The sequence below is a fragment of the Hyperolius riggenbachi genome, chromosome 8 (assembly GCF_040937935.1).
Source record: "Hyperolius riggenbachi isolate aHypRig1 chromosome 8, aHypRig1.pri, whole genome shotgun sequence".
Lineage (NCBI taxonomy): Eukaryota > Metazoa > Chordata > Amphibia > Anura > Hyperoliidae > Hyperolius > Hyperolius riggenbachi.
The window spans coordinates 49859548-49873588 of NC_090653.1; the positions used below are offsets into that span (position 1 = coordinate 49859548).

General features: G+C 46.2%; 1 protein-coding gene across 1 annotated transcript; it reads right to left on the bottom strand.

Moving 5' to 3' along the window:
* Window positions 1-13292: 13292 nt before the first annotated feature.
* LOC137527295 (sialic acid-binding lectin-like) lies at window positions 13293-13694 on the bottom strand. The gene has a single exon (XM_068247803.1). It carries the CDS (start codon window positions 13692-13694, stop codon window positions 13293-13295), a length of 402 nt encoding a protein of 133 aa, XP_068103904.1.
* Window positions 13695-14041: the final 347 nt, after the last annotated feature.

Sequence of the window (14041 nt, forward strand, 5' to 3'; positions counted from 1 at the left end):
AAGTGTCTTTGTGTTCCCCGCCTACTTCTTCCAGTGATTGTGTTCTGAATATCGCAGCTTCTGCTATTTTGAGCATGCAAATATTTATTTTTCCACAAAACAAGATAAAACCAATGTTTGCTTGAAAAGCAAGTGTTACACTACCCAAGTCCGAATTTATACTTTTACTGCCCCCGGGCCAACTTTCTTGCAGATTCCCTTCCATATGCAGCACCCCCTCCTATTACTTGTGCAGCCCCCTTTTCCAAGTCTAACGTTCATGTACAGCAGCCTCCTTCAGTTCTATACATGTCCCTTGAGCAGCAGCTCTCTGTTTCCATGAGTTGCTCCTTATTTGCAACCTCCGTATTCCATTTGCAGCCTCCTCCTTCATATGCACCAACTTTCCGTGTCCAGCCGCTTCTTGATCAGCTGTTGTCCAAGGCCCGGGTCTTGGTGGCCTTTTAGAGAAATGACACTACCCAAAGCATGTTCTCCCTTGAAGTGAACCTGAAGCGATATATGAAACACACTGATATTTACCTTGGTAAAGCGAAGCCTCTGGATAGTTCTGAGGCTTTCTGTGTTCTTCTCAAGCCCACCATTGCCACACAAGGACCATCTGAACACATCTGACAAATACAGCCAAGCCTGCACAGTAAGCCATGAGAGTCTCCATTCTACTGCACAGGCATGGCCATACTTGGGCAGGCTCATTAAGGCTGTGGTCATAGTGCTAGTACTAGTGAACTTTCAGAGGGTCCTGGGCAACAATGGTGGTCTTGAGGAGGCTTCCCTCTTCTTATATAACTAACTCGTATTTTGCTTTACATACACCTCAGGTTCACTTTGACGTAAATCAAACAGTGAAAATAAACTTATGAGATAAGGAATTGTTTGTGTACTGTTGATGAGTAGAACATTTATAACTAAGCATAGAGACTAAAACTTTTATATTCAGCTTGATGGCTTCATTTTTAAGATTGCATCAGACTGTCACAGCTGCTATTAAGAATCCAAACTCCGCCTTGTCGAGTTGAAAAATAAATGGAAATAATGACCCTTTGAACTTTTTATCTGTTTTTTTCCCCTCTTTTGGCTTCTATTTGCTTTTCAGGAAACCAGACCAAACTTGACAAGCTTCTCCACAAGCTCATTTGAATAGATTACAACTCAACACTTTATTATAATGAATCTGTCACTAGGATAAAATGCCTGATGCATATCAGAGCATAATTAAATAGATATCATGTTCATTATTTTAGTATTTTGCTAGCGAGCTGCAAGTTTCCCATGATCTTATTTGGTATTATGCTGCTCTTTATGTGGATAGAACTGCCAGAGGAAGGAATAGATAAAACAGTTTGGCTCTTTCTGATTGACAATGGGGGTAGTCAAAAGTTTGTCTGACTGCTGTCTGGCTGCTTATTGTATGTTACCGTTTGGCACAGTTCTCCTTGTTGACTAGGTAGAGTACTTACAATAAAGGTTGTTTTCGATGGCCATATTTTATGGCTCATTTGGGTAGCAGCTAGCAGAGTTTGAGGGACCGTGCCAAGTGAGGTGACTTCCTCAGGTAGTCTGGGGGCAGCACCAGGCAGAAACAGGAAGTGAAGAGAGTGCCCGGCTAACCTATACTGGGGACAACTGTACCTGGCTAACCTATACTGGGGGCAACTGTACCTAGCTACCTGCACTGGGGCACCTATAACTGGCTACCTACCTATACTGAGGGTGTTTTCTGGGGGGCCCACCGCAGCTATAATGTGTGGTGCACATTTTTCAGGTGCTGTGCGATCATTCCATTCCAGAAGTCTAGAACCGGCCCTGCATGTAGCAAATGTCATTACATCCATTCCAAAGAGCCATCTCTGATAGCGGTCTTCTTAGTTATGACCTCATGCATCAAGAAGAAGACACAGGGATTTTGGATATGTGCAGCCATTTTAAGATCTGGTTCAACTAAAATGACAATCCGTGTTAGGTATTGGTGTACATCTAAAAAAAGGTGCATGGAAATTTTGGTGCCTAGTTATCTTAATAGCAATATATCAGTATTTAATATCAATATTTTACTATTAAATTGTAAGATATCGGTATTAATACAATATTTGAATATAGCTAAACTTCAACCTCCCCCCATGCCTAACCCAAATTACCCCTCTCTGCACAAGCTTTCTACCAGATGCCTAACTATAATCCCCCCTCCCCCACCCGCAGAAACTTCCCTCGACGCCCAACCCGTCCACTCCCTGCACAACCTGATGCCTTACCCTAGCACCCTAACCTTCCCACCACACAAACTTCCTACTTGACCCTAACCACCCCCATCCCCATGCGCCTAACTTTAACCTTCCCCCACTGCCAATCGCCACCCTCCCCTCCAAGAAAACAAAAATAACATAATTTCTCAGGCACCACCATAGGCACCAATTAAAATATTGTTGTACCTCTCAATGCCGATATTTGAATAGACGCCTATGGCAGTGCCCAAACTATGGCGGGTGCCCAAAATGTCTGCTTCAAATGTATTGGGCTCATTTACCATGGATTGTAGCACATAAGGAATTATCCTGTTCAATTAATCATCCATTGATTTAGAACTGTTTACAAGTAAATAGGTCTGTTGGTAGCTGTTAAGGTGTGTGCACTCACTCATGAGTACTGTGGGATCGGGACTCAATCCCTTGGGTAATAGTTTGAGGCTAAATGCTGTGCAGATGGGTTGTTAGGCTACAGTCTAGTGACACATTCTGTTGCTATGGAGCAGGGAGGAGGGACAAAGCACAGTCAGGGTCGGATTTATACTTTTTACCACCCAAGGTCCGCTTTCACTAGCTGCTCCTCCGGAGTCTAAATATAGCCTGCACTTGTGCAGTAGTATGATTGACTATATCAGTGGACATGAGCTGGCAATATGACAGACTGTAATTATATTTTTCTACTAACTCCATAAAACACACTTATAAGTTAATTGGTTCCACCCAAAAGTTGGTCTAAAGTTGGCCATACATCACTCACTGTATGACCAGATCAACTATTAGATGTGTTCTGTGTCACCAAGAGCACTGGTACCACATGACTCAGCATGTACAGTGATGTCCCACATGCGCCAGTGTCATGTGGAACAGATGCTTGGGGTGACGGCAGAAACATGAGGAGGCCAGGAGTCACACTGGCACAGAGGGGCAACTATACACTGCACACGGGCACTGGGCACAAAGAGGGGTCGGGACTTATACAGTTGGGGGGTAGCCTGTCTGGGAGTCCATCGGTGGTCACGATATTGAATGCTGTTACCACCACGCACACAATCGAGCCCTTGTGATTGAGATTTTTCTGCCATTCTTGATTGATCCACTTGAACGATTTCGGACGAGAATGGATCAAAAGATTGATCGGGCAGCCATGTTATGGCACTGATTGTCTTCCGATTCGATATCATGATTTAAATCTGAAGGTTGACTGGGCTGCAATATCGACTAATGTATGGGCACCTTAGACTATGATCTCAGTAGAGGTTTGCATGCTTACTTATTTCCTAGTGTGTATTCTGTAGTCGTGGTCATAATTAGAAAAAGTATAGATGTAGTTCGGTTGATGACTTATGTAAAGGTTTGCATTCTTGTAAGACTCGTGTATACATTTGTTTTCTTGTACTAAAGTAAATTTTAGAGCATATTGGCACCTGTGAGCAGAGACAGACTACATCTGGTTGCTTGTGTACTCAGTGTTGATTCCAGTCCAGTCCAAGGACATGTACTTCTGCAGCTGGGAAGCACATATGTTTCCACGTCCTTGGGACTCTCATTAATCTCAAATACAAGCCAAAAATCTGAGTATAAATATAGGCTCAAGAAAGCTCATAAGAGCCGAGATATGACTTGAGGCAGGTGGCATGCAGTGCCGGGCTGAGGCAGAGGAAGTACCTAATGCTGGGGGGACATCTGCCATCTATACTTGGGAGGGAGCTACCTAATATCTCATCTAATACTGGGGGCTCATTCTTTTATCTATACTGAGGTGTGGGGGCTACCTAATACTGAGGGAACATCCTGCTATCTATAGTGAGGAAGAGGGCTACCTAATGTTGGGGGTACATCTGGCTATGTAACCTGGGACGGGGGACTACCCAATACTGGGGGCTTGTCGCAAACACGAAAACACACACAAAACACCATGCAGCATCCAAAATTTTGTAGCACTGCTGTCCAGTTTTTTTATTGCATGCAAATTCTGTATACAGGGGAAAGAGGCCCATTAAAAATACATTGCTATGCGAATCTGTGTGCAGAAAATGCATGTAAATTTGCATCTAGTGGAAACAGGCCCTGAAAGAAATGGATTGGTCTAGCCTTCTTAGCTAAATATTCGTCTAGGCTTCTTAGCTAAATACGGAGGCTTTTTATAGCAGTCAAATGTTTCAAGGTGGCAGATGCGCTTCTCCACAACCACCTACACAAAAATAAATTGAATCCAGACCACAGGCTGGGGCGCTCTATAAAAGAAGGGATCACCTTCTAAACCAGTGTTCCCCAACCCTGTCCTCAAGGCCCACCAACTGTGCTTGTTTTGTGGAAATCCACAGAGCTAGTTAATTAGCTCTGCTGAGACACTAAAGACACTAATTACCTCACCTATGCATGTTTGTGGTTTTCTGCAAAACAAGTACTGTTGGTGGGCCTTGAGGACAAGGTTGGGGAACTCTGTCCTAAACCACATACAAAAATATATATATAAAGTGCTCAACAGGATAAAAGTACTGTATATACTCACGTATAAGGCTAATTTTTCAGCACAAAAAAATGTGCTAAAAAGTTACCCCCTCGGCTTATATGCAAGCCAGTAGAGCAGAACGGGTGGGAGAGCAGGTTTCGATCTCCTGCAACATGGTGTGCAGAGTGCACTGCTCAAGACTACCTGTGTCCCCTGGCTTGTGGAGCGGTGCGTGAAAGCAACATGTCAGCGGTGCAATGATCCAGTGTTCTTCCTTTGTGGCAAATGCTGTCTCTCATATCTATGACGCCATCTAGTGGCGTCTTAAGATATAGCTGTATCATCCTTGGAGCACATCTGGCTATGGGAAGAGGAGCTGACTTGCACTTGGGGCACATCAGGCTACCGTGGAGGGGGCTATGCTGAGTGGGGGGCTTATACGCAAGTCAATCACTTTTTCCTGGTTTCTGATGGGAAAGTGGCTACCTCGGCTTACACACGGGTCGGCTTATGTGTGATTATATACGGTACTTAAAATCAAAGATCGGTCCACTGAAGTGCTCCTGAGAAGACTGAATCACATCCGGTCCTTAATATATAGGCATCAGTAGGCGTATTGTACCTCAGAAAAAGGAAAATAGCAAACAATAGTGAAGTCCTGTTGTGACCCACACAAATGCATCAACAGTTCAAAATCTTGTGTTCGTGTCTAAAAACAGGGTGCACACTCCGCCACCAGATGAGTATAAGGTTACACTAACCAGAGCAGATGGCCGACTAATTACAGACAGCCTAAATTGCATGTGTATGGCATTCAAATCCTCTGTAGGTACGGGATACTCTAACTCTTGAATCCTCATAAGTCTTATGCATGTAAACAAGTCTGGATTTACATCACAGGAGCCTATAGGCACAGATGTCCTGTTACCCTAGACTTTATCCTCCATGAACCTACAAACCCCCGCCAAACTGCACCACAAGTGTGTTGGCTGTCCCAGCTGTCGCTTCTGCCTCACTTCCCTTGCCCCATCATAGGTAGCTACAGATTCCCCTCAGTATAAGTTAGCCAGAAGTAACCTCAGTAATAAGTAGCTAGAGGTGCCCCTAATTATTAGGTAGCTAGAGGAACTTCAGTATTAAGTATCTAGAGGTGCCGCTGACTGAAAGGAGATCTCGTCAGTGGAATGCCGAGACCCGGGTGAGTAATCTCATTTATGCTCTGCTCAGGACTCTGTATAGGGAAAGAGGGAGAGAGGCACTCAGGGAGAAGAGTGAGCTGCTTTCCATTATCAGGCGCCTGTAGGCATGTGCCTACAGTGCCTTATGGTAGAGGCGGCCCTTCATGTAAAGGAAATAAACTGTTTATAGTGTAAAATTATATGCTTTTACACCTATGGATGTCCATGGCACTGTAAGGGTTAGAAGTATGTGTAAAACCTTGTACACATATATAAGGACTGTCACCTGGGATGCATCAGGACTTAAGCCTGGTACACACCTCCAAGGCGGGGTTTATACTATTTCACCTCTAGGTCAAGTATATTGGGGCTCACCTTTCAAGTGCAGCAGCATGTGTTGCCCCCTCTTTCATGTGTATCATAACTGCACTGTAGCCCCTCTGTTTAACGCACATCTCTCTTGGACAATAGCTTCCCTTTTCATGTGTTGCTCCCCATTTGACAGAGGGATTTGATTCCCAAAGCGGGACTGTCCCTCCAAAAAAGGGGCAGTTGCAGGGGCGTAGCACTAAGGGTTGCAGAGGTTGTGACTGGATCGGGGCCCTTGGGCCAGAGGGGCCCCGAAGGGCCCTTCCTCAACTGCAGTAGTAGCTCTCTATTTGTCCTGTGCTCATAATAATCACTTCTATAGATACTTTGAATTGTGGTAATCATTAACCTCCCTGGCGGTAAGCCCATGCTGAGCACGGGCTATGCCGCCGGGAGGCACCGCTCAGGCCCCGCTGGGCCGATTTGCATAATTTTTTTTTTGCTGCACGCAGCTAGCACTTTGCTAGCTGCGTGCAGTGCCCAATCGCCGCAGCTACCCGCCGATCCGCCGCTATACGCGTCGCCGCAGCCGCCCCCCCCCCTAGACCCCGTGCGCTGCCTGGCCAATCAGTGCCAGGCAGCGCCGTGGGGTGGATCGGAGTCCCCTTTGACGTCGGTGACGTCATCCCGCCGCGTCGCCATGGCGACGGGGGAAGCCCTACAAGAGATCCCGTTCTTTGAACGGGATCTCTTGATCTCCGATCGGAGGGGCTGGGGGCATATCGTCTCGTCTCGCTACATGGCTACATGAGAAAAAAAAAATTAAAAAATAACGTATTTGCTGCTCCCTGGCGGATTTTGACAAACCGCCAGGAGGGTTAACAAACTGCTCCCCATCCCCCTCTTGCACCTCTGACACTGTAGTTGCCATTGGCAGGTTTTAGTGCGTCGTATCAATTGCTATGTATAGAGTGCATTGGGGGGGTGGGCATTGTAAAACTTGCATCGGGGCCCACAGCTCCTTAACTACGCCACTGGGCAGTTATGACAGTGACATAACTACAGAATTCCAAGTGCAAATTTTACATTGGCCCCCCCACTAGTACTGTCACTGTGTAATAAAGGAAACAAAATGGTTTGCTACGGGTTACCACTATTTAACGGTAATCCGAAGTGAGAATAAACTTATGATATAATGATTTGTATGTGTAGTACTGCTAATGCTACTAATGTTCTATTAATTATCCGTACTACACATATAATTCATTGTATCATGAGTTTTTTCGCTTCAATTCCACTTTAAAGCACTGTGATCATTTCCACTACAGGACCAGTAAAGAGCTAACGCAGTGACTGGAGAAGGGCTAAAGTGGGACCCTCGAAGTCCATGGGTCCCAGCGCAGTAACAACCTCTGCATCCAGGGCCGGTCCGCCCATGAGGCGGAGTGAGGCAGGTTCCTCAGGCGGCGGAAGTGGGGGGCGGCACCAGGCAGAAAGGGGAAGTGAGTCCACCTGGCTTTTACTGCTTCCCGCTTGCCGCCGCCCGCCTGGACTGAATTGTGAGTGATCCGGCCAGACTGCACCCCTGGCTGGGACCCCCTAGGCTGTGCACGCCAGCACACCACCCTTGATGCTCGGAACCGGCCTCTGTGTCCTTGCAAGCTGCACGCTGCCTTCATGATGACGGCGGGTGACTGCCAGGCAGGATGCGGAAGTGACTGGAGTCACGATATCTGCTGCCCGCCCTGAATATCACCGAGCACCGCTGTCGGTAATGATGACCCACCGCTGCCCCCTGCCTGCCAGCACGAAATGGATGCCCGCCGCCTTCCCTCCTGTACCTCAGCCAGAGCCCGCGCTGGAGTGCAGCACCTTCACTGGCATAGAGACCGAGGGGCCGCTGTGGAGTCCTGGAGACCAGGGATCCCCTTCGCAAGACTGCTGAAGAAAGATGTGCTGAGCCCCTTCCAGCTGTGCTTCTCACTCCACCAGGAGCCGTCTGGAACCCTCCTCGCCATCTCCACCCAGGAGAGGGGCTGCGTGCGGGAAGGGGTGACCTGGCAGCCGATCAGGGAGGGCAGAGTCCGGGCTATCCACTTTCTGCTGCCTGGTGAGTCTTCGCTGCTTACGGGGAAATATTAAAGGGAAACTCGTCATTGCCGCCATGTGATATATACAGTATCTGTGGTGTAACAGTTGACAGTGTATGTTTCTGTCACTTCTGTGGTATCTGAGGTGTGAAGCTGGCCACTAACGGTCCAATTTCTAGCGAAAAATGGTTCAGGCGATCAGAAATTCTGATCGGACGAAAAATCGTTCACTACACCATCAACTAACCAATCATTGCTTCCTATCTATCACGACCACCAAGAAAATCCAAATTTTCGTTCGACGAAAATTCATTCGGGCGACATTTTTTCCACTCGTTCATAATCGATTGTGTCCACCAATGGAGATTATTTACAACCAATCCGATCAGAATTTCTGATCGCTCGAACGATTTTTGCTAGAAATTGGACAGTTAGTGGCCAGCTTAACAGTTGGCAGTTTCTGGAGTGTAGTGACAGAAGAGACATAAAGGGAAACACACCACAGAGGGGGAGGCAGATAGACAGTTTGCAGGGGGATATGGGGAGGCTATACAGAAGATTGAGAATGTGAATAGGTGAAGGGAAGACATGGCTGTTGCATAGAGAGTGGATATTTTCTTGGGTTTTAGTGGACTATGACCACTGACATACAGTGCACTGTGTGAACTCTCTGCAATATACACTACCAGCTGTAAAGATGTCGCCACCTGTGAAAAAATTTGCAATGTAAATCTGGAGGGAGGGGGGGGGGGTGCTTCCTTACAAGTTTGCCTCAGGCAGCAAAAAGTCTAGGACCGGCCCTGTCTGCATCTCGTATAGCTGTGTCACTGTGCAATACACTATTAGATGGAGCAGAGTGTTCTGTACACGCAGATAGGCACCCAAGTTAGAACTCTTTACTGAAGAAAAACATGCAGAGATAAAACATACACCACCGTCAGGAAATACAGCTGACTTGGAACAGTGAGGAACAACAGAGGGCTTGATTCACTAACCGGCGCTAAGCTGGTTAGTGTGTCTTATCACTTAGTGGGCGCAAATCAGGACGATAAGAGGTTTGCGCCCATACATCGCGCACAGCACTGCGCATAGTGCGCACAGTGTGGTGCGTCCATAACAGTGCACGGTGCGACGATAACGTCGGACCCGCTATGCTGTACATGGTGCGCCGAACACGGCGCATTGGATGCGACCTAAGCGGCGCATTGATGCGTCATTTTTGTCACATCCGATGCGCCGTTATCATCGCATCATATATAGCATACGTTATTGTATTGCCATTATCGGTGCACTACGCTGCACGCACTATGCGATGTAGCTTTGTGCATCTATTAGTGTGCACAAAGCTACATAAGGGGCACTAAGTGGCTTTTCACTCCGGCGCTAACACTTAGCGCCGGTTAGTGAATCAAGCCCAGAGAATACAGGAAATAACAATCCCATAAAGACCCTAAAAGCACATTTTACACACAGTGACATCTTGTGGTTGTTTGACTATACTGCAGTTCAAGGTAATTATGTTGTTAAATCTCTAACACTATTTACCTTCCATGTCCTAATGCCCTCAACAAGACTATCCCTGATTTTTTTCAAACCCCACAAAAACAAAAACAAACAAGCAAGCTACTCACCCATTGAAGAAGTCCACTGCTAAAACCTTCATCATTGAGATCACCTGATGTCTGCTGTGACACTGCAGGGTGCTGGAATAAGCACGATCAAGATTAAAAGGCTGCCACCTCATTCTGACACCTGCTTCTTTGGCGGTAAGGTCCTTTCCACGCTGCTGTGTTTGGAGCTGTGTTAAATAAAATGAAGCCCCAAGGGTCAGCCCCGGGTCCTGCATGGAAATCACTAGAGATGGCCTGAACTGTTCGCCGGCGAGCAGTATGCTACAAACTTTCGCTGTACGTGTTCTCTGCGAACTGCGAACATATGGCATGTTCGACCCACCCCCATACATCATCTTGGAGCCAAACTTTGACCCCTTACCTTAAAGTCAGCATACACATGGCAGCCAATCAGCTAGCACCCCCTCCTGGCCCCAACCCCTATCAAAAGCAGTTTTGGTGGCCATATTGGATTCATTCTGCGCTGGCTGCTGAAAGTTAGTGAAAGCAGGGTCAGACTTGCTGCAGATAGGTAGGGAAAGCATTAGCAAGGCCTGTGTTCTTGTTCCTCACTTGCTGTGAAAGCACCCCAAACAGCCCTTTTGAGGGCTAGCACATCGGTCTCCTGTGTTTTTTTGTGTGTGTGTGACACTCCACAGCCCACTGACACCCAGAGCTGTGTGCACAATACTGCTATTGCTGTTGCCTCATTAAGTTGCATGCACAGAACCACTCCAGTGCATTATTATTTCACTGTATTCTGATAGTACTATTACATTTCTCTGTTTGTGGCACTCCACACACAGCCCAGTGACACCCAGAGATGTGCATAGTGTGATTTCTGCCCTTTAGGGGTTAAAACCCGACTTTGTGTCAACTCCATATTTTTTGGTGGGACTTTTGGCATGGATTCCCCTCTGGCATGCGACAGTAGGGATGGTCGGAATGCCAATTTCCGATTCCGTGGTAAATCCGCATTCCGTCATGTACCGATTACCGATTCCGCTTTCCGCTACCAATTTCCGCATGCCAATGCGGAATTTCCGCCGGAAATTGCGGAAATTCCGCCCGACTTTAGCATCGATTTTCTCAAAAACTATAATGTCTTTTTGAAAACTTTTTTTTGCATCTTGTTCAGAAGATTCTGTTTAGTAAAACCTGAAAATGTGGTGTTTCTAGGACTTACGGGGGCTTTGCTATTGACCGCTAAAGTCGGCGGATTTTTACTGTAATGTAAAATGCAGAAAATAGGCAGATGCAGATTTTCTGCATTTTACATTACAGTAAAAATCCGCCAAATTTAGCAGTTAATAGCAAAGCCCCTTTAAGTTCTAGAAACACCAAATTTTCAGGGTTTATTAACCGAATCTTGTGAACAAGATGCAAAAAAAAGTTTTCAAAAAGACTTTATAGTTTTTGAGAAAATTGATGTTAAAGTCGGGTGGAATTTCCACGATTTCCGGCGGAAATCCGCCTACCGCACTTGCATTACCGATTTCCGCATTCTGATGTGGAAATGCAATTTCCGATCGGAATTTCGGGAATTGCATTTCCGTGGAATCTGAATGAGCATCCCTATGCAACAGTCCAGGTGTTAGACCCCTTGAAACAATGTTTCTATCACTTTTGTGGCCAGAAACAGTCAATGTAGTTTTTAAAATTCGCCTGCCCATTGAAGTCTATACCAATTTGCCAGATTCGCCTGTTTGTGAACATTTGCGGAAGTTCGCGTTGGCTGTTCGGGAACCCAACAGTTGATGTTTGCGACATCTCTGCTCAGCGCCTGATTCGTTTGATTTTCTAGATCAATAAGGATATCTGAATATTGAATTATTTATTTTTCTTAATGTGTTTACAGACTTTATTTTTAAAAAGTTTCAAAGTAGCTGTAATCTGAAGAGAATCCGGAATGTCTAACTTTTTTTTGTTTTAAAAATACATACATACGCAGTTGTTCCTGACTGGCTTAGTCGGGTACTTTACTGGGGTGGACAGCAGAGGAACGGACATGACCAGATGGACAACGTTGGAGCCCACGTCTTACAGGGGGCTGGAGGAGGTCCCAGGTAAGTATAAAACCTAATGTTTACTTGATCTCAGGTTCTATTTACCCTCCCTGGCGGTATGATTATTTCTGGATTTTAGGGTCTAAAAGCAGTGCAACTTTTTCACACGCTTTTAGATCCTAAAACCAGGAAAAAAATTATACCGCATTGAGATCTGCAGCAGCCCTGCACTTACTCACCCCTCTGGAATCCAGTGCTGCAGTTCTCCCTCCATCCTCTGGTGGTGTTGTGCTCTTATAGTGGGATCAAGAGCCTCCAAGGACCGGAAGAAGTATGACTGCTAGCGTCTGGATCCCGGGGTGGAGGTGAGTTGAAATGCCGCTGCGCTGCAGGCTCTGCATAGACCTCCCGGGCAGCTACCCTGAGTCAGACTCGGGATTGCCACTCCTGGCTTCTTTTTTCCACCCCCGAGTCTGACTCGGGGTTACCGCCAAGGAGGTTAAGTGGTAGCACAGAAATGTACACATTACTTGCACCATAGTTCTATTGGTAGTAGGAAAAAAGGGCGCCAGCGGAGGGTGGATGAAAAGGGCGCCACAATAGACTCTAATGCAATTATCGTTAATACGGCGAAAAAAGCAGAAAAAAGGGCACCCGATAAATATTGTTAACAACATTAGAACATTACAGTTTTTGAAGTATGTTATAATTTTAGAAGCTTGCAACATTACAGTTTTTGTCATATTATTTCGTTTGTATGTACAGATTTTACGTTATAAAAGATTTCATCGCTTCTATTTGTAAAAGGGTGTTTCTGCAGGGGGAGTGGTTAGGGTTAGGCACTACCTGGGAGGCAGTTAGTTTTAGGCAACACCGGGGGGGTGGTTAGGGTTAGCCACCAGCAGGGGGGCGGTTAGGATTAGGCACGACCGGGGGGATTAGGGTTAGACACCACCCGGGGGTGTTTATGGTTAGGCGCCACCAGGGGAGTGGTTAGTTTTAGACACCACCAGGGGAGGGTTCTGTGTGAGAGTAGGGTTGTGTGTTAAGCTGTATTGTTGAATTGCGTAGTGATTTTTAACATTATAACTTTTTGTTATTATCTCCTGTCTGTTTTTAAAACATATTTATCGTTAACCAGGTTTGACAACAATGTTTATTAAGATTTCATTATTCACTGGTGCCATTTCGTTATCCAGTCTGGCCCTTTTTTCCTGGGGCCCTTTTTTCATGCATGCGTTCTATTACTATCTGGTCTAGTTCTGGAAATTATAATATTATTGTTCTGTTTTGGTCATTTTAGATTAAAAAAAATCAGTACTTAGCAGAGGTTTTTTCAGTACAGGAAGGTCTTTTATTAAAAAGAGATGCTTACTTGGCTATGGTATAAAGCCAGATAACACATTAGCAGACGGTGGATTTGGCAAAGTGTACAGGCAGCTTGTTTTCACACGTTATACATATCTTGCTAGTGAAGGACTGGAATCCATGGACACAACTTCCGGGGGAGCCACTCTGGTAGCGGCAATCGTTGAGTGTAAAGGTGGTGGGGCTTGTCACTAGCTGGTTACCCGTAGTACCGCTACAGATCGCCTGCACAGTGGAGGCACTTGCGAGGATAAAGGTGTTCACCGTCTTGCAGTTTCCACTAACGTAGAACAAGGACTGGTTCATCTCAGTCTTACAGCTGATGGAGCTGGGTCTGATGTGCTTCTGCTGGAAAGTACTCCAGTTCTGGCATGATGAGAGGTTAGGGAAGCCCAGGACAATCCCAAATATCAGGAGAATGGAGAGTTTGGGGCTCATTCTGCCTGTCGCAGCCTGAAAAGAGACAAACAATAAAAGTCGGGGAAGTTACAATAGCCCCTGCGACCCTGGCCTGCAACCCCTGGGGGCTGTGGGGCCCCACTCCTACTCCCTCTCTTTACCCACATGCAGAGTACCAAAGGTAGTGGAGAAATATTTACCTGCTCCAGCACTGTGGGTCTCCTCCATGCATCACAGCCGCACACTTTCTGCTGCTATTCACTGTCTCCCGATCATATGACCAATGTGAGTCACATGTTTGGGAGCCAGCGAATGGCAGCCAAGAGTGTGCAGCTGTGATGCATAAAGGAGACCAGCGGGACTGGATCAGGTTAATATTACTCCCT